General features: G+C 36.2%; 2 protein-coding genes and 1 pseudogene across 2 annotated transcripts; 2 read left to right on the top strand and 1 right to left on the bottom strand.

Moving 5' to 3' along the window:
* Positions 1-44: 44 nt before the first annotated feature.
* LOC120276022 (beta-glucosidase 12-like) lies at positions 45-5,172 on the top strand. Its single transcript, XM_039282769.1, has 14 exons — positions 45-207; positions 1,400-1,544; positions 1,629-1,698; positions 2,458-2,516; positions 2,631-2,706; positions 2,830-2,907; positions 2,991-3,078; positions 3,506-3,761; positions 3,864-3,979; positions 4,058-4,275; positions 4,353-4,384; positions 4,452-4,554; positions 4,644-4,752; positions 4,832-5,172. Exons 1-14 carry the CDS (start codon positions 188-190, stop codon positions 4,998-5,000), a joined length of 1,539 nt encoding a protein of 512 aa, XP_039138703.1. The 5' UTR covers positions 45-187; the 3' UTR covers positions 5,001-5,172.
* A 4,630-nt stretch (positions 5,173-9,802) lies between these two features.
* On the top strand, positions 9,803-11,482 carry LOC120276174. The gene is made up of 2 exons (XM_039282900.1): positions 9,803-10,040; positions 11,292-11,482. Exons 1-2 carry the CDS (start codon positions 9,803-9,805, stop codon positions 11,480-11,482), a joined length of 429 nt encoding a protein of 142 aa, XP_039138834.1.
* Positions 11,483-14,870: 3,388 nt separating this feature from the next.
* Positions 14,871-23,040, bottom strand: LOC120276173 (annotated as a pseudogene).
* Positions 23,041-23,415: the final 375 nt, after the last annotated feature.

Raw genomic sequence — 23,415 nt, 5'->3', positions numbered from 1 at the left:
CACTGGTCCATGAAAAAAGGGAAATAAATTAAGATGTACTAAGGTACCAGTGTCTCCATCACACTCTTCCTTTTCCCATTCTTCTGCCTTTAAGTTTACCATTGTCTGTAGTATACTTGGCATTTGAGACGTTGTTGGTCGAGCCGGACGGTGAGGGCTGCCGGAGGAGGCATTAAGGTCACGGCCCATGCTGTGTTCTGCTTCTTGGTGAGAATCAATGCCCCAAAGTACAGCCTGTTCTCTGTGGCTATATATATATATATATTGATCTTGTTGTTCTTTGTAGTTAGAAGTTAGAAGTTAGAAGTTCTTTGTTGTTAGAACTTAAAAGTGAAGACAATTTCATGCTATAACTCACTCACTCACTCTATTTTGTTTATGTTGAATGTAAAGTTATGGCATATAATTTGTGTGAGATTGTTAAACTAATGAGTAATGACCTATCTAAATGAACCGAAAACTGTTACCTCTCCATGGTAAGTAAAATGTGTGGAATATTTCTGAAAGTTTTGTTTTTTTTTCTTTCTTAAACATTTTAGAGAAATCTTTGTTAAGTGGCACCACAGCAATAATCGAGCGGTTGAGGCACCTGGTTCCCACACAAGAGGTTTGAGGGTTTGAGGGTTTGACTCCCTCTTAATGTATGATTAGGTTGTAGTAATAAAAAAAATGTGTGTTGGGGTGGCTTGTTCTCATTTAAAAAAAAAAATCTTTGTTAAGCAGAATATCTCAAGATTTGTTTAGAGTAGAATGGGAGGGATGGTCCAACAGTGTAGACTGCAAGTGGAGAGTGGAAAAGTGGTAGGGAACTCATGAGTTAGTAATTTAACAAGCAACTACAGTACACATCCTAGGACATTTCACATCTAATTGTACTAATTGCTATAATTGTTAAATATGAACCAAACATGTTATTAGGGTCTAACTCCAGCTGAAAGGTTATGCTGAGAGGATGAGACCCCCAAGCTTATATATTCAAATTCATATTTACCAAATTAACCGATGTTGATTTTTAGTTGCTCTAACCTTTATGATATAATAATTTACACAAAAGTTATCTAATATGTTCTAAAGAGGGATCTTCTTAAAATTTCTTTGAGTGTTTTAAGTGATCGGGATTTGGATCATAAAATCTTTTGACTTAACTTATTAGTCCAATTCTTTAGTAAAGCTGATCAAGTTTATTAATAAACATCCCTCAACATAAATTTTTCTAGCAATTTTCCTGCATCATATTAAATAACTGCAAAACTATGAAAAAGCTACTCAGAGAGTGCATTATACTTTTACTTAGTTCATAGCAAACCTTTTCTGTCTTTCCATAAATGCAGATTCTTTCCTTTCACAAATGTCAATGGAGTCTATATATTAAGAGACTTACATCTTTATCATGTCATAGTTTGTTCATCATGGCTGAGAAAGGACACTCTCTTCTATTCTTCTTCTTCTTCTTGCTTGCATTGCTGGTTGGAGCTGTGGCTGGGCTCAACCGGAGCAGTTTTCCGGCAGGCTTCATCTTCGGGACTGCCTCCGCGTCCTATCAAGTCAGTCATCTATTTCTTGATAAAATTGTTCTGGTGAGGTTTTAATTATTGATACCGGTGTAATTATGATCTTCAAATACATAGTATGAAGGTGCTTGGAATGAAGATGGCAGGGGCCCGAGCATATGGGACACCTTCACTCACATGCATCCAGGTTTATCTTTGTCATCATTATCATTTTTGAAGATAAGATAAACAAATAAAAATTTTTATAATGTTCTTGATGTTGAAAGATTGTGAACTTGATTACTATAGTTTAAACATAAGGGTTTCAGTTTTGTATCTAATCTTTCCCAAGATTGTTAAGGCATGCGTGGGTTGTTCATAGCTTTATTTGTGTAGATACAGAAGCCCTTAATCATCCTTCATGCCTAATTTGATCTCATATTTTGACCATTAGTAGATCTCCTATGAGAAATATTTTTCTTGTTTGTAAAAATTTATATTCATCAGAGTGAGACTTTGTCTTGTGTGTATAAATTCATAATCTTCCTTATATCTTGAGCATTACTAGTTTGATAAACAATTAAGACATTGCGATAAATAAATAGGAAAATTTAATTTTCAAAGATAAATATTAGATGCTTTAGACATTGTATTCCCATATTCTTCTTTTTTTCCCCTCTCCAATGAACTTGGTTGCAGGAAGAAGAACAAATATTGGGTGAAATTTCAACATTGTTTAGTCATGTAAGTAGCTTTATACAAAAGAGGTTAGTGTAGAAACTTAGGACTTTCATGGCCGTTTGAAAGTTTGCATGACAGACCAAGAAAACTTCAGGCTTGAACTCCATTTAAGTGTTTAATATTTCAGCACTAATTACACCAATTTCTTAATTGTCACTTCTCAACTGTTAGATACAATATGACTTTATATTATATTCAGCATTAATATATATTTTTCTTCTTGCAGAGAAAATAGCAGACCGAAGTAACGGTGATGTTGCCGTCGACTCATATCATCGCTATAAGGTAGATACATGGTTTCTGAAGGAATTTTATTTTTCCTTTTATATATTACTATTCTCAAAAGAATAACATTCTTAAATTTTTAGAAATAAGTACTAACGAGTTGAATATATGTAGGAAGATGTAAAGATCATGAAGGAAATGGGAATGGATGGTTACAGGTTCTCTATCTCATGGTCTAGAATCCTACCAAGTAAGGAGCCATGACGACGTCTCTTAAGATTTTATTTTTATCATTATTTGTTTATTAATGGAAAAATTTTATTTATTTGGGAACTAATTAATCAGTAATTTTGTATCTAATTAATGTTGCCAGACGGGAGCCTAAGCGGAGGGATAAACAAACAAGGGGTGAACTATTACAACAACTTGATTAATGAACTCATATCTAATGGTTACTAATCGAATCACTCTATGCTTTTCCTCATTAACATGTCCTTAAGTTCTAATTATCTTGGTTTTCCTATGCTTAATCAGGATTAAAACCCTTTGTGACACTGTTCCATTGGGACTCTCCACAAGCTCTGGAAGATAAGTATGGAGGTTTCCGGAGTGAAAACATTGTGTAAGGACAAGTGTTTATCCCTTTCATTTTTTGTATGTTTGGATGCTAAGTGCATGCTTATTTTGAAAAGGTTCTTGAAACTCTCATAATTTTGTTTGTCTTTCGTTGTTAGAAATCTTGTTTCTGTTAAATGTTTTACAGGATAAATATTAAAAAAATCATAAGAGATATTTGTCAAGAAAAGGACAAGCAAATATTTTCATATCAACCAAACCTGAGTGATTGTTTTATATAGCAATTTATGTATGTATTTATGAAGCAGATATGAAAAGTTTTGAGAAATTTTTTGAAAGAACCATAGGAATTCTAAAAAAAATTGGAAGGAATGAGTTTTTTTTTTTCCTTGAAACTATTTTTATAATTATTACACAGACACATTTTCTTTGTGAAAACTGATTCGAATAACTTTCTTTCTCTTCCTTTTTAGGTCGGACTTCCAAGATTACGCAGTAGTGTGTTTTAAAGAGTTTGGTGACAGAGTAAAACATTGGATTACACTTAATGAACCATTGGGTTTTTCTAGTTCCGGCTACACCATTGGAAATGGTGGATTACATCATTGCTCTGCTCATGAGGCCCAACATTGTTTCATCGATGACTCAAACAGAGGACCCTACATTGTGGCTCATCATCAGCTCTTGGCTCATGCTGCTGCAGTCACCACCTACAAACTGAAATATCAGGTAATTTCTTTTTTTTGTTATTACGTTCTAATTTATAGTCAAGTATATTTTTATCATTTATATTTCAATGAATTTGTATTATATCTCTTATAATATATTTAGGCACGTCAAAAAGGAAAAATTGGCATAACTCTGAATACTGGCTGGTTTGTTCCAGACACCAGCTCAAAGTTAGATTATGTATCAGCTCAAAGAGCTATGGATTTCATGTTAGGATGGTAAATATTTGTTAACTTCTCTTTTATGTGCTAATCTCTTCTCTTAAATGATTAAATTAATTTAACGTTAATCAATAGGTTCATGGACCCCTTAGTGTTTGGAGACTATCCTCGTAGCATGAGAGCTTATGTTGGAGATCGTCTACCAAAGTTTACCAAGAAGCAATCAGAGATTGTTAAGGGATCATTTGATTTCATTGGATTGAATTACTACACTTCTTCTTATGCTCGAAATATTCCTTCATCAAACATAGTTAAAGCAAGTTTCAAAACAGATTCGCACGTGGAATTAACAGGTAACTTTTATTTTACGAACTTTAGTTTTATTTTTTCATTATGCTGATTTGATTCTCAGTAAATTAATTTTATGTAGCTGTGAGGAATGGCATTCCAATAGGACCACAGGTAATTGATAATACCTTCTCGATCTAATATAATGTATGCATATTGTAAATGAAATGTATTATTTCAGGCTGCTTCTCCTTGGTTATACGTTTATCCTCGCGGAATAGGCGATCTATTGATCTATACGAAGAAGAAGTACAAGAATCCCATAATTTATATCACGGAGAATGGTAATTCAATCGACCTCAACCATTTATGCAAATATATATTTTTTCCTTTCTTGATTAAAAGAGATGGAAGACATTTTGTGATTTTGAAGGAGTTGATGAAGTGAACAATGGAACATTACCACTTGAAGCAGCACTGAAAGATGACATGAGAATAAACTACTTCGAGCAACACTTGTTCTATCTTCGAAGAGCGATCCAGTGAGTAAATTAAATTTTGAAAATGATTAAATTACAGTGAGTTAAGAGATTTATTTGTTTAATTGTGAAAAAAAAACAGGAAAGGGGTTGATGTCAGAGGATACTTTGCATGGTCTTTGTTGGATAACTTTGAATGGGAAAGTGGCTACACTGTTAGATTTGGGATAAACTATGTGGATTACAAAGATGGCTTGAAGAGATATCCCAAGAGTTCTTCTTTGTGGTTTGGTAAGTTCCTTAAAAATTAAGTCAAAACTGTCCTGATTTCTGGTTTCTGGTTATGGTTTGATAACTATTAAATAAGAGGATGGATGCCCATTGAATTGCAGTTATGGACCAACATGTTTTATGATTTCTATGTGTAGGTTGAGAATCATGAATTTATTTTGATTTTATAAGTAATGTGATGAAGTAATTTTATCAAATTGATAATTATGCACATTTTTGAAGTTCTCTTTTTATGATATAAGAATGCTCCAAGGAAAACAAGAAATTAGCATGGTAATATGTATAAATATCAGCTTGCATTAATCATGTTATTTTATTTGAGTTTATCAAACTTTTTAAATATTTTATGAATCATTATTGGTGTAAATCAGATTCTTAAATTAGCTTTTAGAATTTTAGGGAGCAAAAAAATTCTTAAGCAAAAGTCATTAGTCATGGTATTACTAAAAATATTGTGGTTTTTTTTTATATTTTAATTTACAGATTTTTAATACTGTAATATGTTTTAATTACATCTAATCAAACACTAGTTTGATTTTATTATATTGTGAAATACAAATATTTATTAATACATTATCAATTGAAAATTCAATCTATTTAGTTTTTCTTCTTACCAAACACTATGTAGGAACTTAATTCATTTGAGTTATTCATTTATTTATTTATCTCAAAAATGTTGAACTTGTGGGGAATAAATTCTAAATAAATATAATTTTTTATATTTTATGAAATAATATGTTTTAGGTGTTTTTTTTTTTAAATCTATTGCTGGTGCTTTAACAAAAAATTACTAGAAGACAATGTTCTGGAAAAATATAAGCAAACGCTTAAAACAACAAAATGGTCAATTAGTATTTAAGTCCTCGCAAAAGCGTCTTGCCAGTGATAAACATTCAATTCGTGAGTGAAGTGTGAATTGTAATTATGCATGAATGATCTTAGCTTTCATGTGTGCACAGATCTTGCCACATTTGCTCCGCTGAACTGATGACAGTGCATGCACTTAACCTTTTTAAAGCTTCTCATCTTGGTAAGAAAACAAAAATCTAATTAGCAATAACCAAACGCCTTTTTATATGGACCTTTGCAACCAACGCAGTAACATGTTCAAGTATAACAATTGTGGCGGCAAAGTCCAAATCAAGTAATTCTTGCTAAACCTCTTCACGCCTGAACCTCCTCTGGTCGCTCCTCCGTCTTCTCCCCATTGCCATGGCAAGTGGGGACCAACCACCAACCTCCTCGTCCTTCCCTTCTCAGCAGAAATTATGGGCCCAAGCCGCTTCATCTTCTAGCATGGCTTTCGACAATTCCCCCATCCACAACATGCAAATTCTCAATAAGATTAAGGAATCAACTTCCAGCTTCGTTCGGGTCGATGATGATGCCTTAACCAGAGCTCATATGAGATTCCAGCATGCGTTTTACGAGAAGCTTTTCGGTAAGCCTCCACCCTTCGACCAAGTTAAGGCCGCCCTGTGTGCTAAATGGGCAGATATTGGAGAAGTCTTCATCTCTGACCTCCCAAATGGATTCATTTTAATTCGATGCACTTCTCACCTTGTTTCACAAGGACTTCTTACGGAGGGTCCTTGGTCCATTAACGGCATCATCCTGCAACTTTTTCCTTGGAAGCCCTTTTTCGAACTGACGTTCGCTAAATTGAATTCGGCAGCTATATGGGTTTAGTTTCACAACCTCCCAGTGGAGTTCTGGGATACTGAAACTCTTGAAACTATTGAGATTGATCTTTCTAAGCCTCTAAGCAAGGGATTCTGGATTGGCGACTATCATCACCGTGTGTTTGTCGTGGTGATGTATGAACGTTTGCTGATGTTTTGCTATACTTGTGGGATGATCAGCTACGGAAACAACGCGTGCCCTAGAAAGGCAACGACGAGAACCAACAGTACTACTCCATCCTCTCGCGACGAGAGATGGCGGTAGGTCTTGCCCAGGATCCTCATGTCGCTAACTGAAGCAGGTGGCTACTGTCTTTGGCCCTGTCCCTTTATCACCCATTGCCCCTCTCGAGACGGCCCCGTTTTCCCCGGAAACAGATTACGGCCCTTGGCGGTCTTCTACAAGCGCGGCCATGCTCGCGGTCGCGGGGGTGGCACACGTAACAATCACGTGACTCGAAGCACAGTAGCTGTAGCGAGTTCCAATGCGGGTGGCTCCCGAGGCATTGCTGCTGTTCGTGACTTACGTGGCAGTAAACAAAGCAGCGACAGCGGGCGGCCTCTTCTTCCCCATGCTACCTACATCGAACTTATCAACTTCGAGATGATGGCTTCCCCTAATGATTCACATCTCACAAATTTGACCGTTAATCCTAGCCTTCTAATCATTTTTCGGGATAACGCCAAATCTTTAGGCGGTGTTGTAGATCCCCTTCCTGCACAACCATCTGAATCCCCCAATCAAATCATACCTTTTCGCAAATCTCCAGAAAAAAGAAAAGTCCCGGTTTTTTCCTGTTCAAACTCCCCCCTCATATTCTTTGAACTTCACTCTTGTCTTCTTCCCCTTTCTCTTCCTTGGTTGGCAGTGATTCTCATCTCATGGTTGCAAAAAAAGTTTTTGTAGCTCTTGATGGTGGAGATATGGATAAAGATAGCAACCAAGATGAAGACTTTTCGGAGGATGAAGAAAAAGACGAAGAGATGCTCGACGATGATAACCCGGACGATTCTATGACTTTAGTCCAATATCAAAATGAAGTAAGATGTGAATTGCTCATAAGGAAAGGTTCTCATACCTCGGATTCTTCCTAGAAGAAAGGAAGAGTGGAATTTGGGAACTTCGGTTCCTAATCCACCCTTTCTTCACTGGTGCAGATGTTTGTCCTCTCATTCAGGAAGTTTCCTGCTCTTTCTTCTTTTACTGATTTTTCCATGAACTCCGCTAAAATTCTTTACTGGAATTGTAGGGGGATTTTGGCGAGAGAAACTTCTTCTCGCGTCTTTCGGCTCATTCGTACTCATAATCCTCTCCTTTTTTGTCTTGTTGAAACCAGAGCCAGCTCTGACCGTGTTGACTGCTTCTGTAAAAAAATCTCTAAAAACTGGGATTGGGCTGCGATCATGGCTGATGGTCTATTTGGAGGTATCATTATGTTCTGGAACAGGATCATTGGGCAGGTCACCCCTATTGCCTCTTTTCGTCGGGCTTTACACATCGTGATTTCGTCTGATTCTTCTTAAAACTTTCTCATTTATGTAATTCATAACTCGTTTCGCTTTTGTAACCAGTGCCTTCTTTGGCATGAGCTTTCCAAAATCTCTGCTTTGTATCTCCCTTAGCTCATCGTGGGGGACTTCAACTCTGTCCTCTCTAGGACCTAGCATAAGGGAGGTTCTTTTTCGTATTATGATAGGAAAGCTCATTTTTTTCTTGATGTCGTTGAAGCGAATAATCTTTAAGACTTAAACTTTTCTGGTCTACCCTTTACTTGGTGTAACAATCAATGTGGCCGTTCCCAACGGTGGGCCAGATTGGACCGTTGTTTGGTGAATTTAGAGTGGACCAATTTCTTTAAGTCTTATAATCTTAAGCATCTTTCCCGCTATTTTTTAGGCCATTCTCCTCTTCTTCTTTTCATTAGTACGCATCCTTTTCATAACAGTAGTATTTTCCGTTTTGAGAACTTCTGGCTTGATTTTTTTGGGGTGTCACTCCGCTGTTAGTGAGGCCTAGAGTTGTTCTCCTCATGGCAACCCCATGCAAGCTTTCTCTCACCTTTTTGTCACATTCTCGTTTTAAAATCAATTCTTGGCGTCGCTCTGGTGTTAATGACATTAATTCCTCTTTAATTGATACTCAAGCTAGTATTTGCGAGCTTGAACTTTCCAATTCTATCTCTAGTTCTCCATTTCTTCTTATGGAGGAATACGCTAAGCTTGCTACCTTACAGCGCCAGTGCAACATCAAATGGACCCAATGTGCTCGTCTTCTTTGGATTAAAGATGGAGATAAAAACACCAATTTTTTCACTCCATCACTCGGATTCACTCGCACACTAACTTCATTTCCCAGGTTGCAGATCAGGCGGATAATATTTATAGCGAACCCTAGGACATTGATCATGCTTTTCTCAACTTCTATACCTCTCCGATACCAACTTTGACATCTTCAATGCGTTTCCCGATAACCTCCCGTGTCTCTCAGACCTTGATGGCACACAGCTTGTTCGCGATGTCACAAAGGAAGAGGTTTACCTTACTATTATGGATCTCTCATCAGGTAAGTCCCCTGGCCCTGATGGTTTCAACGCCAAGTTTTATCGAGCTTTTTGGCATGTTATCGGTGATCAGCTTTTCTCGGCCATTCGTCATTTTTTTGAGAATTCTATCATGCCGTCCTCTTGGGGGTAAAACATTCATTGCTCTTATCCCCAAGAAGGACGAGCCTAAATCTGTTTCTGATTACAAACCTATTTCGCTTTGCAACGTTTGCTTTAAAATCATTTCTAAAATTCTGGCCGATCGTCTTAAGCTTGTTCTCCCTCAGTTTATTGGTTGAGAACAAGTCGGATTTGTTTCTGGTCGTTACTCATCTGATGTACGCTGACAACCTTATTTTGGTAACGCATGCCTCCAGGGCAGCTGCCAGGAACATCAATCTCTGTCTCTCTATTTATAGTAACCTTATTGGTCAGCGTCCTAATTATTCTAAGTCGCAATTTTTCTTCCTTTCCTGGTTCAATAAAAGAGTTCTGCGAAGCATTTGTTCTATTCTAAATCTCAAACCTGCTTCCTTTCCTTTTAAGTACCTCGGTATTTTAATTTCTCCGATTGGCTATGACCACCTTTAAAAGCCCATGGTCGATAAAATTCGTCGCCCTTACAGCAGATGGAATAACTTCTCCCTTTCTCCTGCTGCTAAGGTGACTCTGATCAACTCTTCTTTGGTTTCCATTCCTACTTACAACCTTTTAGTATATCCTATCCCAGATTCAGTTTTATCTGAGATTACCAAAGTTTTGAGAAGGTTCTTTTGGAGTCACGATTACAATGGAAAGGGCATCCATAAAGTGGTTCGGAGTTCAATCATTGAAGGTAAGCCTAAGGGGGCCATTAGTATCAGGGACCTTTCTCTTGGTAAACACTCTTTGCTGGCCAAGCATATCTTTAAGTATTTAAACAGGGACGACGCAATCTGGGTTGATATTTTATTTTTGAAGTATGGTAAAATTAACTTTTGGTCTGACATGGCGCCTCCTAAATGTCCTTGGTTTTCTCGGGGTCTTTGCAAGTCTGCAACTTATATTAAACCCTTTTGTAGGATCAACTCATTTAATCCTACTAATAATTCTTTTCTTATGGATCCTTGGTGTTCCAATCTTCCAATTACTTTAAAACCTACTTTTATTAACATGTCTGCAGATTTTGAGCACCTTAATATTTCTAATTTGATTCACGAGAACCTTTAGGATTCTTTTAGTGTGAATTACTTGTTTGGTGATAATTTCGATTTTGTCTTTCCCAATTTGGCCACCATCGACTTTTCTTCTCACAACCATTGGGTCTGGATTCCAAAATCTCCTCACACCAAGATTTCAGCAGCTGTTTATCACCACCTGAATCGCAATGCTTCTCACCTGGATCAGTGGTCCGACTAGCTGAAGCTTTGGAAAATCCATGTAGCTTCGCGCGTCAAGCATTTCCTCTGGCTTATTTTTAAAGGTAGATTAACCACATATGATTTCCTTTATAGATTGCATTTAGGCCTTAACAACCCTTGTGTCTTGTGTGGCGCTCACAGAGAAACAATTGGTCATCTTTTTTTATCAATGCTCTAAGGTTCAAATGGTTTGGAATCAGATCATCTGTAAAGTCAACATGCCCCTCTCATTCCCTGATGGCTTTGCTTCTGGTGCTTGGTTCACGAATTATAATCATTCTAAATACACCAACTTAGTTATAGCCGCTGGTGCTTGGTTTATTTGAAAGGCTCGTTGTGATGCTATTTTCAGGAATATTCACCCGAATTATCAAGTGATCGTTAGTAAATCCTTGGCTCTTATTAACGAGTTCACCTTAGAAAACAAGAATCTTCTTGGCAGAAAGCTCATCCTTAACAACTTTTCTAGTGTCGACGGCCAGTTTCTCTTCACTTGCGCCCTTTAAACCTGCAATAACTCGGTGAGTTCGATTGGATTCTTCTTCTCCAATTATAACTATTCCATTTCCATTGCAGGTTGTATCTCTTGCTCCATTGGGGATCATTTAATGCTGATTTGCTTGCAATGAAAGTGGCCCTTCAAACTGCGACGGAGTGTTAGATCCTCGTTCAACACCTGTTTATAGTTAATCATGAATCTTTGGAAATCCTCAAGCATCCTGATTCTCCCACCACCTGTCTGTTTGACATGCACTGCAAACCATCTGTCCATACAAGTCCTAGTTCATGGAAGACTCCTGTCTTCAACATTGCATCCCTGGGAATCAACTACCAGTTCGTTAATCATTTTATTTGTGGGCGTGATTTACCATACTGAAGCATGAAGAGCTTTTTCGATTCTAGATTTTATTTCTAAGTTTGCTTATTCCTGTTGTTTAGTTCTATTTTTACTTTCTTTATTCTTCAGTTGTTCCCTCTTTGTTTCTGTTTTTCTTATTCTAATAAATAGCCCTGTCTGAGTTCTTTCCTAAAAAAAAAATAAAAACACCAGTTCATGCTCAGTATCAATAATCACCTACAACAACATAAATAAATATAATAACCTCAAATGTTTTATCATACAATTTTTGTCACACCCACCCCTTCTACTGAGGTAAATGTGGCACCCATCAGTAAAAAATCCATTTTTAACTGGAAACTGATGCCCCTAAAAAAACAAATCAGACTTACAAATTACAATTTATAACTTTACACCAACTTCGGGATTCAAATACATAAATACAACAAATATAATTACTCAAATTTGCGGGTACAACCGCTACAAGATCACGACAACAACAAATAGAAAGAAAGGTATATGACCCACAACAATCTTGGACTCAACCTTGACTAGCTCTATAGTCAAACAGTGATCTACTAGGGTCCTGCTCTTGCAACTACAACACGTTCAGTTGGTCGATAGTGGCTCAATAATTTCAAATAATTTAGTGTAGTGTACATAAAGTGTATAAACATCAATTCTCAAATAATTTCCCAATTTTTACAAATACCAGAATTTAAAAAAAAATACAACTTTAAAGAGCTTTTGAAACATAAATTCATCATAAATCAACATCAAATCGGATTTCTCAGTAAACACCAATTTTGTGAGGGACTGCCCTCCTAAGAGCGACAGCTGGCTTCGCCCCTCATCACAATTCAAAATAACATAAATCTCAAATTCAAAATAAAACAATACCCAACACTCACCCAGCATAACATGGTCTACAAACCTCTTTGACCTTCACCGTGGCCGCGGCTAGGTTCAGAGCCGTCAAGGAACTCATGTCCTTAACGTTGACCCATCGTTTCACCGGTCGGTGACCCCGGCTACCCGATGAATATCCAGTCAGGGCTCTACACTCCCACTTGAACTGACCCTCGTAGAAATCAACAATCAGGTCCACCACGCCACCTCTAAAGGCTAGGTTGTGGGACCCACTACTACAGTAGTCGGGCTTTAGCCCATCGTCACCGTCTAAACCATCATGTAGATATAGCAATAATACAATCGGTATAAATCATATCACAGGATTTTTATCCCGGACAAGTATTCACATATCAGAATTAAACATTATTTTTCACAAAGCTAATGCTAAAAATATAACAATGTATAATACTCGTAAACTCCAGATCCATGATACCATTCCTATACCAGGAATGAAAACCAATTCCACAAATATTACCGGTAAAACATTTCAATATGCTCACATGGTTTCACAACTCATTCCAAATCAAAGCATATCTAACCATTAAGAGTAAACACATGAACCAAATAATTAAATCATATATATGTGTATTTTCACTATTTGAAAATATGTATAATTATACAAAATCATATATATCAATACGATCGTCATGGCACATCAACGACAAATAAATAATAATAAATATAAGTATATTTCAACAGTATACGCAATTAAACATAATAAAGTGAAATAATTAAACCATAATTTCCAAAATACTAGCCATTAAATAATTATTTCAAAATAATAATAATAAAATAATTATTTCCAAGATAATAATAATTATCCAATAATTTAAATAATAACCACTATCAACTCACCTGGTTTCCTTTGGGTTTCTTGCTAGACCAGGAACTCCCTCCTAAACCTAATCAACACCTAACAGGATAACAAAATAAAATAAATAAATACGGCAACTAAAAACATAATTGAACCCAACAGAAAATACAAGAAATCAATAACCGACTCTCTAATTTGGCCGACTCACTCCAATCAGTTAAAATACGACTTTGCATAAGCAAACTGGTCTCCAATTGCACTTAAATAAACCCAATTTAGGCTAGACCATTCTGAACCAACCTCAATTCAACTGAACCAACCTCAATCTAGCCAACCAGCCTTGAACCAACTCCAATTCTTATACAAATCTGTTCAACCTCAATCTGTTGAATTGGTTCAATTGAACCCAAATTTTCCTTGAATTGGTTCAGCCCAAATCTTTAGCCCAACATCCAAACCAAGCGCAAATCAGTCTTAACCCACTCAATTTAACCAAACAATTCAAGTCCAACCACACTCAACTTGATTTGATCAAACCCACTCAACCAAATTAAACCCAACTCAATCAAATTAATTCCAACTTGGTTTGATCCAACCAAATCAATTTGGCTAAACCTAACCAATTCCAATCCAACCATCATCATCATCAACTTAAATTAACTAAACCAAACCCTAATCTCGGTGATACATTAATACTACAGTAAAACCAAGAATCTCGTCCTCCATTCAAGCTAGATTCATCATGAATACAAGGTTTTTCCAACATCTAAACATCTCACAATAACAACTTCTTCATTCTCATTAATATCTCTTCAAATCCATATCATTTTCATCAAATTCAACATATATACAAACATGCATACATACACTCTCATTCATGAAAAAATACACCAAGAAAAGCTCTTACCAAGTAAAACCATCCCTCCGGCGAACTCCCTCCGACGATCTCCAAGCTCCTCTATTTAAAAACCTCCAATTTTCTCATTTTTTCAATTTTTTTTTCTCGGGTTACTGTAGTAGTATGAAGGAGAAGAAGGAGATGAAACCATCAAACTCTAGATTTTTCTCTAACTTAAGTTTTCTGCCGAAATTTACTGTTAATCCCTGAAAATACAATATCTTACAAAAAGGTCCCTGAAAAGTTCACTAATGGTCCCTAAATCATGAAATAGTATTTTCAAAAGATCCTTACAAATTATCCAATTGTCCCTTATTATAACACAGTATTTCAAAAAGATCCCTGCCGCCTTACCTTTCAGTCCTTGGTTTTTAGAAACATTTCATGTCCATCCTTTTCATTTACTCTTTAACCCAAAATCTTTTAGAAACTCTCATTTAGGTCCTTGTTCTTTCCACTTGGGGTTTCTCAACAAGATTGCTCTATAGAAAAATCTTACTGCAACTGTAGTAATACCCTCAATACATTTTCCAACAGGTATCCAAAGGTTCAGGGTATTATAATTTTCCTCAGTAATATCCCAAGAAATGAAATCATACAACATACCTAATTAACATTGAAAGATAAGTACATCATTGCTAAACTTTTTATCTTTTTCACCCCAAACTCAATGCCAAACCAAAAAAAAAAAAAGTTCAGATAAACAAAATTATCGATGTGGAGATAACTATAAACCACGACAAAACTACCAAAAATGGGCGAAGGTTTAGACTCGATTAATCGTTTGCCATCAAGTTCAACATTTAGAATACGAATTCCTCTTCTTTGTTATCAATGGGCAGCGCACCTTGCTTTGCTGTGTCTCTGAGCACAACATCGGTTGCATCACTGATGCCGAGAAGATACTGCAATCTGGAGAAGTTCTCCGGCTTTGGGATACTCTTCAGATATATAAGGTACAGGTCTGCAGGCTTTTCCGGTGAGGACCATGTTAAGGGTTCCGAAGGGACTCCCATGTCACATGCAAGCATGTCATTAAGAGAAGCAACCTGCACCAAAATTATTTCTTTTATGTTAGATGCAATCCAAGTACAATCAGACTTACTACAAAAATTAGATTGCTAACCTGTTATTCATTTTGAATTTAAAAATTTGTCCTGATAGATGTTGAACATCTTGTTTGGGTGATTTAACCTATCAGCTTATACATTTATATTTCCCTTCTTCAATAGCGCCCTTATAAGATGTTAAATTTTAAGACAAACACATTATCTACATCTGGTTCAACCTAAAAACTTAAGCTGATTAAATGAGAGACCCAAATTAGTACAGATATTCATTATATATTTACTAAACCAATTTTAGATTCAATATTTGTTTGATGCAGTAAAAGTATGTGTGAATCAACTAGTAATATACCGGTGAAAAAATTTACATCAGAACACAATTCTCAGAAGAACAGCAAGAAGGAATTTCCATTAATCAAAGGAACTAGCTAATGCAAGTGCTAGTTTTTATAAATATTTGTAGAACTTGGCAACATTTGGAACTTGGGAATTAAAAAAAAAAATCTTCAATACAGAACAGAGTGTAAAGGAAATAACATATGCTTGTGGACTCCTTTTTTCTCACCCGGCCTTTAATTAGGGTTGGACCGGTTGAAATAAATGGATCACAAATCAAATTTAATTTTTATGACTTCAAGAGATTATGGGTTCATGACTTCCATTAGGGGCAAGCCCTTAATGTTAATTATCCTGGACATTGTCGCAGGAACCTCCGATTAAGAAATAAGTGTGAACAAAGAAACAAGTTATGACAATCAATTTCATTCATTTTAATCAATATGAATACAATAAATTTGAAATCATCTTGATTTATGAACTTGTGTCCGAACTGTGTCTCAGACATTTTTACATTTTGATTTGTATTTCAAGTTCTGGATCTTTTATGTTGATGAATTATAAACTCGATTTTGACTTTCCATGAGCTTTGGCTTTTATGCTTGTGAAACTTTCTTCAAGTCTTGACTTGTGTCACTCTTTCGGTCATTGACTTCTGATGTCTTGAGACCACTGAGTTCAATTGTCGATTTGTATCCTGACTTGTGAACTCTTTGGGTCTTTGACTAGGATGTCTTGACACTACTCGAGTTCGATTGTCGATTTGTATCTTGACTTGTGAACTCTTTGGGTCTTCGACTTCTGATGTCTTGAGACTCTTGGGTTCGATTTTTCGATTTGTATCTTGACTTGTGAACTCTTTGGGTCTTCGACTTCTGATATCTTGAGACCACTGGGTTCAATTGTCGATTTATATATATTCTTTAAGTCTTGACTCTTTTCATATCTCGAACCTTGACTTACTACTTTGGCTTTGATTTTATATATATATATATATATATATCATATTATATATGTGTATATTTGAACATAGTGGCTGCATGTGCCTCACCACCACATTACACGTCTTGTTAGCAGTCTTATATGTCTCATTGCCATCTTGAAATATATATCTCATTATGTCTTGAAATCTTGAAATCGAACATATTAATATTTTGACATTGCTTCAAAATGAATATATATATATATATATATATATATATATATATATATATATATATATATATATATATATATATATATATATTTTGAATAAATCCATGCTTGTCATATTCACCTCCATGTGCATGGACAGGGCCCACCTACTGAAAATTGCCCTCTTTAACAAATGATGTATGTGGATATATATGCATGTATACCATTACATGCTTTCTCTTTTTTTCTATATCATTTTATTCTTTTTCTAGGTATATTTCCCTTGCGGTGGGACCCACTTTAATTTTTTTATTTTTTTATTTTTTTATTTTTCTCTTTAATCATACACATTAATATACATGCATGCTTCTCATCACATTTTTTTTTTTAACATGCACGTGAATATGATTTCTCACTTCTCATCAATTTTATTTATTTATTTATTCATTTGCATGTGTGTTTCTTTCATGGTGGGCCCATGTATTTTGAATATATATATATATATATATATATATTTGGGCATGTCACGAGCATGCATGGAGGAAATTAATTTGCATACTAGCATGTACGTGGCTTTGAGAGAGAGCCTGACTGGTTTTCATTGGTGTGCAATTGCGTGTATATCATTTATTGTGAGGTGCCATTACAAAAAAAAAATTGGGACGAACAGAGGTCTTCATATCTATGACTCATGGATACCTTGTATCTAATATATATTTCCTTTCCATTAAGTTGGCAGCTTTTATTCCATGCAGAACAAGCAATTTGCACAGTTGTTGGCTTGAATTATACAAATCAGAAAGAGATGAGATTGATGCAATATCCTTGCAAGATGAACAATGTTACTTTGGTACAAGAGTATATATATATCATGTATTCATTTATTTTTTTTTTAGTGTTGCATGGTCACAGGATTAATATAATGACATAGTTCTCAACATGCTTGATAAGGATGCACTAAGCCTCTTCTGTCCAGTTGTCTTCTCTATTAAGTCCATAACTCCGGCCTTCATGTTCAGACTTAATGTTGCAGACTAAATTTGAAAGAATTAAGTTGGTCCTTAGATATTGTGAGTATTGATTCCAAATTCTTGTCCCAAGTCGTCTAATGATATAAGCTTAAAGTAGAGCTCATTGTTGGTGTGGAGATAACGTCCAAACCAAAGATCCGACAAGCAGTGACGAGATCGCTGAAACAAGAGTATATGGGATTAGCTTCAAAGCAAGCTTGGCAAAGAATGGTTCAGATCACCAATGGTTGGTGCAGCGAGCTTGTGAGTTCTAAAGAAGATATCATACATAGCTTCCTTATCGAGGACCATAAACTTTTCAGCGCTTTCAACAATTTGATGAATAGGAGGTGCAGCATTATGAACATCATCCGGTCAGAGTACTTCCCTCATAAAATAACATAATTGGAAACCTTGTAGGCAATCGCAGTTCTTGACCTCCTTGAGAATGATATCAAGCACCTAATCAATAAGCTCAGCACCCTCCACGTAGTGATCCTTCACTAATTTGTTGCTAGCATAGAGATCTCTTTGCTTCTCCGGAGTCAGATTTGAGCATGGGTCAATGACGGGAAGAACCGAATCGACAACAAGCGGCGTGAGCATAGATGAGTACTGACTGACAATCTTGCAATTGAGGAATGTTGCAGCGAATTTGTTGAGGGATTTGTGGTCAAAGAGTTCGACTGGCATCACCATTGGTTTTGGCCAATCTCAAGTGCTTTAAGAGAGGAGAGCTTGTGGAGGTAGCCGGAGGTAGTTCCATCACCGGCAACAACATCCTTGAAGATCTTCATGAAGACAGATGGCATTGACTTGGATCATTCAATTGATGTTCTTGAAATCTCGTGACAAGAGCCTCCTTCCTTCATCTCAGGCAGCAGTAACGACGATAACGGCGGCACATCAGCGAGGATATCAGCGACAATGACGGTGGCAGCAGCGACAGCAACTTCTTCTTCTTCTACGCTTGCTGCTTTCTCTGCTCTTCGTCTTTGCTTCTTGCCTCCTCTGTTCTTCTTTTGCCTTCTTCTTAATATTTTCTTCTTTTTCTTTGATGGAGAGACGTCGTTTATTGCTATCTCCGGTGGCGGTAGCAACAAGGATTTTGACGATGACGACGACAGCAACTATGATAGTGGTAGCGATGGTGAGAGTCTTCTTCTTCTTCTTCTTCTTCTTCTTCTTCTCTTTCTGCTCTCTCCGGTAGCAACAGAGAGCTTCCTTCCTCCATCTCACACAGACGCGACGACAACTGCAGTGGTGATGGTAATAGCAGAGACGGCAGCGACAACGACAGCGGCAGCAGGCGGGGATCTCTACTTCTTCTTCTTCTTCTTCTTTATTATATGAAATTATCTTCGGCCGAGAGAAACCTTGAATCTTTCTCTTTCTCCAGTTCGTCCTCCTCTCTCATTCGTTTTCTCTCTAGGTGCCGTTGACTTCTTCCTGGTCCCAGGTTTTCTTCTTCTTCGGCTCCCTCCTCGTCGTCTTCTATTTTCTTTTTTATATGAGTATCCTTTTGCAGAGAAACCAGCCTCTCTTCGCTTCTCCTTCGTCTTTCTCCCGTCAGTCCTCGTCCTCTTCTTCTTGAATATCTTTGGCCGAGAGAAGCCCAGAATCCCCTCTTGAGAATCCCAGGATCTTCTCCTTCTATCGAGAAAGCCCGGTCCCTTCCCTCCTTCTCCGGTTCCGTCTTCCTCTTCGTCTTCTTTTCCTTTTCATATAAGTATATGCTTCGCCGAGAAGAAACCAAAATCCTTCTCCCCGTCTTCGAACCACTCCTTCCCCTCTCTTTCTCGCCATCTTCGGCCCCCTTTTAAAAACATCAAATGAACATGGGTAGTTATGAAAATCGTGAGCAGTTGTGAGACGCGTGGGCGACCATGCAAATCACGTTCTCATTCACACCCTCCCCCCACGTCTCTCTTTCTCTTATATTATATACATATATACAATATTTATTATTTTATTAATTTATTACCATTATATATATATATTATCTATTTTATCTGAATTGAATTTTGTATATAACATATATTTATAGGATATGTATTTTATTTTATTTTACTTGATTTGATTGATTGATTTATTGTTATATATATATATATATATACATATATATATATATATATATTATTTACTATTTATATATGTATATATTTTATTTTATTTTACTATTTTTATTATCATTATTATTATTTTATTTGATTGATTGATTGATTTTTTTATTTTTATTTTTATTATCGGATTTTTATTTTATTTTTAATTATATATATTTTTATTTATTTTTATTTTTATTCTATTTTATCTTTTTATCTTATTTAATTTTTGTCTTGTTATTCTATTTTTATCTATTATCTTATTCAATTATTATTATTATATTTTTTTATTATTATTTTATTTTTATTTTTGTTAATTTAAATTTTTATATTATATATCTATATATATTTTTGCCCCGTGATTTGTATACATGACTGATCTTGGTATTGTGGTCTCGTCAAGATCGGTGTTATAGGCTGGCCTTGAAATTTGGAATGCCTCGAGATCTATGCTCTGGGCAGATCTTGATATTTGAGTATTTTTGGATTGCCTCGAGATCGATGCTCTTGGCTTATTTAGAGATTTGAATATTTAGATCGCCTCGAGATCTGTGCTCTGGGCGGATCTTGATATTTGAGTATTTTGGATTGCCTCGAGATCGGTGCTCTTAGCTAATCTTGATATATTTTGATATTTGTGTATTTTGGATCGCCTTGAGATCGGTGCTCTTGGCTTATCCGGAGATTTGAATATTTAGATCGCCTCGAGATCGGTGCTTTTGGCTGATCCGGAGATTTGAATATTTAGATCGCCTCGAGATCGGTGCTCTCGGCAGATCTTGATATTTGAGTATTTTAGATCGCCTTGAGATCTGTGCTCTAGGCTGATCTTTGGATTTAGATCGCCTCAGGATATGTATTCTTGGGTGATCTTGAATATATCCATATATTATAAAATTTATTTATCTTATCCACATGCTACTCTAATTTGATTATGATTGGGTCACATGTGGTTTTAAAATTTTAATTTGATTTGAATTAGGACATGCAAAATTTTTGTATAAACAATGCTGATATTTAATTGTAAAATCACGAGAGAAATCATAAGCCGCACAAAATTGCAACTTGATGAAATGAAAGAATTTTCTAAACAAGATGGTTGGACTCAGCGAGAATCACCAATCATTTATGATGGTAAAACAAGATTCTCACTGGAAAAGAAAAACAAAAAAGGATTTTCTGCAAAGAGCTTCAAATTCTTATTGAATTACATATTAATCCTCTGTCACAGTGATGCAACAGCTTGCACCAAAGAGTTTGATAGCCTATTCTTAGCTATCTCAAGAACAACGCCTTTTGCCTTCTCAGCATCTATACTTAAATCAGCTGGAATAAACCTCTTCTGCATCAAACACACCTGTACTTGATGAAACTATCTCCTCCATAGTTTTCTTAAAGAGGTTCTCATGTAATCGTTCCGAAATCATGCTATCCAAATCAACTTTTGCTTCTTTCAACTCACGAGCCTGCTGTATACCAATCCTCCCTTGAGTCACAGCTGTTTCAATAGCAACTGCCATCTTTGTGGTGGTTATGTTCTTGATTACCTTTTGAGTATATTCACCAGGCAAACCCACTTGCTTATGTGCTTCATTTAGCTGTTCTATTCTGGCCTTTGTCAACTGTCCATCAGCAAGTATGACCTCTGCCTGCTTCGTAAATGCCTATTCAGCCAAATTTCTATGAACCTCCATAATCTGTTTACCAGTCAATCCCAAAATGGTGCCAAGCTGATTAAGCAACAAATACTCAGAATTGTCCTTCTTCGTGGTTATCTATGCTCCAAAGGGAACTACAGTAACCTCACCATACATGCAGAAAACCAAGTAAATCCTGTAAAGGTCAGTTCTGTCTTTCTCAGGAAGATCATCTGTGAGAGTTATTTCTGTCTGTACAAGCTTTTCTAGCTTAGCTTCAAACTCTTTACTTGGTCTAGTCTTCCTCAGAATTTGTAAGGACTCCCACTCATCTTCTTCCTCGGTTTGCTTAGATTCATCCTTGGTAGGTTCAACTAATGTTACAGACTCTCATTCAATATCTGATATTAATGGTGTGACAACCAAAGCGTTGAACACTATCATCCTTTTCAGCTCTTTTGCAGATTCAATGCGGTTGCCAGCACTGCGTGCATGTTGTACATATGTAAAGAATACTTTCGTCACCTGTGTGCTGCAAGTAGTCAACAAGATGAAATACATTAAATCTCTAAATTTAAAAGAAGAAGCCCCCTCATCCAGGCAAAATTGTATTTCACATCCAAGCTGAAATATTTACAGCTTTGCTAGCAATGGCAATGACACTTTTTGTTGTTAAACACAAGCCTTGTGAAGCCTTCCTACCCGCAGCTCTAATCTCAGCATCATACCCCTCAACACCTGATGCAATTGCATCCTTAACAACCTGCAATAGTTACTTCAGTGTAAGCAGGGTGAAGCTGATATAAATGAATCAGACTTACAGGTAATACAGAGCACACAAAGCCCAGCATGTAACTAAAACGGTAGTTCAACCAAACTTAAATTGTGATATGTAATAGCTAGACATTCAAATCACACCATCCAATAAAAATCATACAACAAAATTCCATCTCGTCAGTTTCCAATAAAGGAGACTGTTCTTCTAACAATTTCATGTAATAACAGTGGTGCAGCAGCAGGAAAAATCTAGCTTTTGCTTTTCTAAAAGGGACTTGATACTAAATAGGGCTATCCATAGAACAAGTAATATTAGGTCAATTCAATATGGTTCAGTAGTCGCATAGTCCACGATAAGTATGACTCAACAAAGATTAAAATTCCTAAATTGTTCGAACATTGCAACTCTGGTTTTACTGTTTTACAAACCTTATGAACACACAAACCTTAAAAAATAAAATAAAATGATAAAAAAGAGCTTTAAGATGGAAACAGACGAAAGTTCTTAGAGACAAAATTATTGCAGTCAAGAAAACCATTCTCTTTAAAGGGATGGCACATTACAAGGTGACCCCTGAACAAAGTTCTCATAAAGTAAGACGAGATAAATAAACAATATGATGATGGTGAGCATACACTAGATCGGCTTCAATTACCTCTCTATACAAAATAATGACACAAAATTAAACAATAACCACAAATGTCCTCTAGACTATCTCATAAAATAAATTCAATGGAAAATTTTGTGAACATCTAAAGAAAACAATCATTCCTATATGCAACTCATCTTCTCAAACAACTAGCCACAAATATCAGCATGTGCAACATCAACAACTTGTTGTCGAATGAATAAAAGGACTCTTAGACGTAGTAAAGAAGAAACAAATATCAACAAGTTTACGATCCACATTATCTGAGTGTCATTGGCGCATTCCTCACAACATGATCTGTGCACTTATTTAGTATCACTTTGCTTGTATTTTTCAAAGCCATACTTATTTGGTAACTGGATCTAGGTTCAACATTTCAACTCAACCTTAATATACCTATAACTATTGCTTGGTTCATGAGTTCTACCCGCCTCTGCTTCTTCTTCCGGATTCCTCATGGATAATCAATTATAGTCAGCTACAGGTCAATATCACAGCTCCCGACGGTCAGAATACAAGTTAACGACATATCTTACTCCAATTAATCTTGTTTTCCCTAGCTTCTCAGAGATCACTTGGGCTAAGGTTCAATGGCACATTCTGAGGGTTGATCACTGTAGTATAGAATATAATCC

The sequence above is a fragment of the Dioscorea cayenensis genome, chromosome 14 (assembly GCF_009730915.1).
Source record: "Dioscorea cayenensis subsp. rotundata cultivar TDr96_F1 chromosome 14, TDr96_F1_v2_PseudoChromosome.rev07_lg8_w22 25.fasta, whole genome shotgun sequence".
Lineage (NCBI taxonomy): Eukaryota > Viridiplantae > Streptophyta > Magnoliopsida > Dioscoreales > Dioscoreaceae > Dioscorea > Dioscorea cayenensis.
This window is presented reverse-complemented; position numbering and strand designations above follow the sequence as displayed.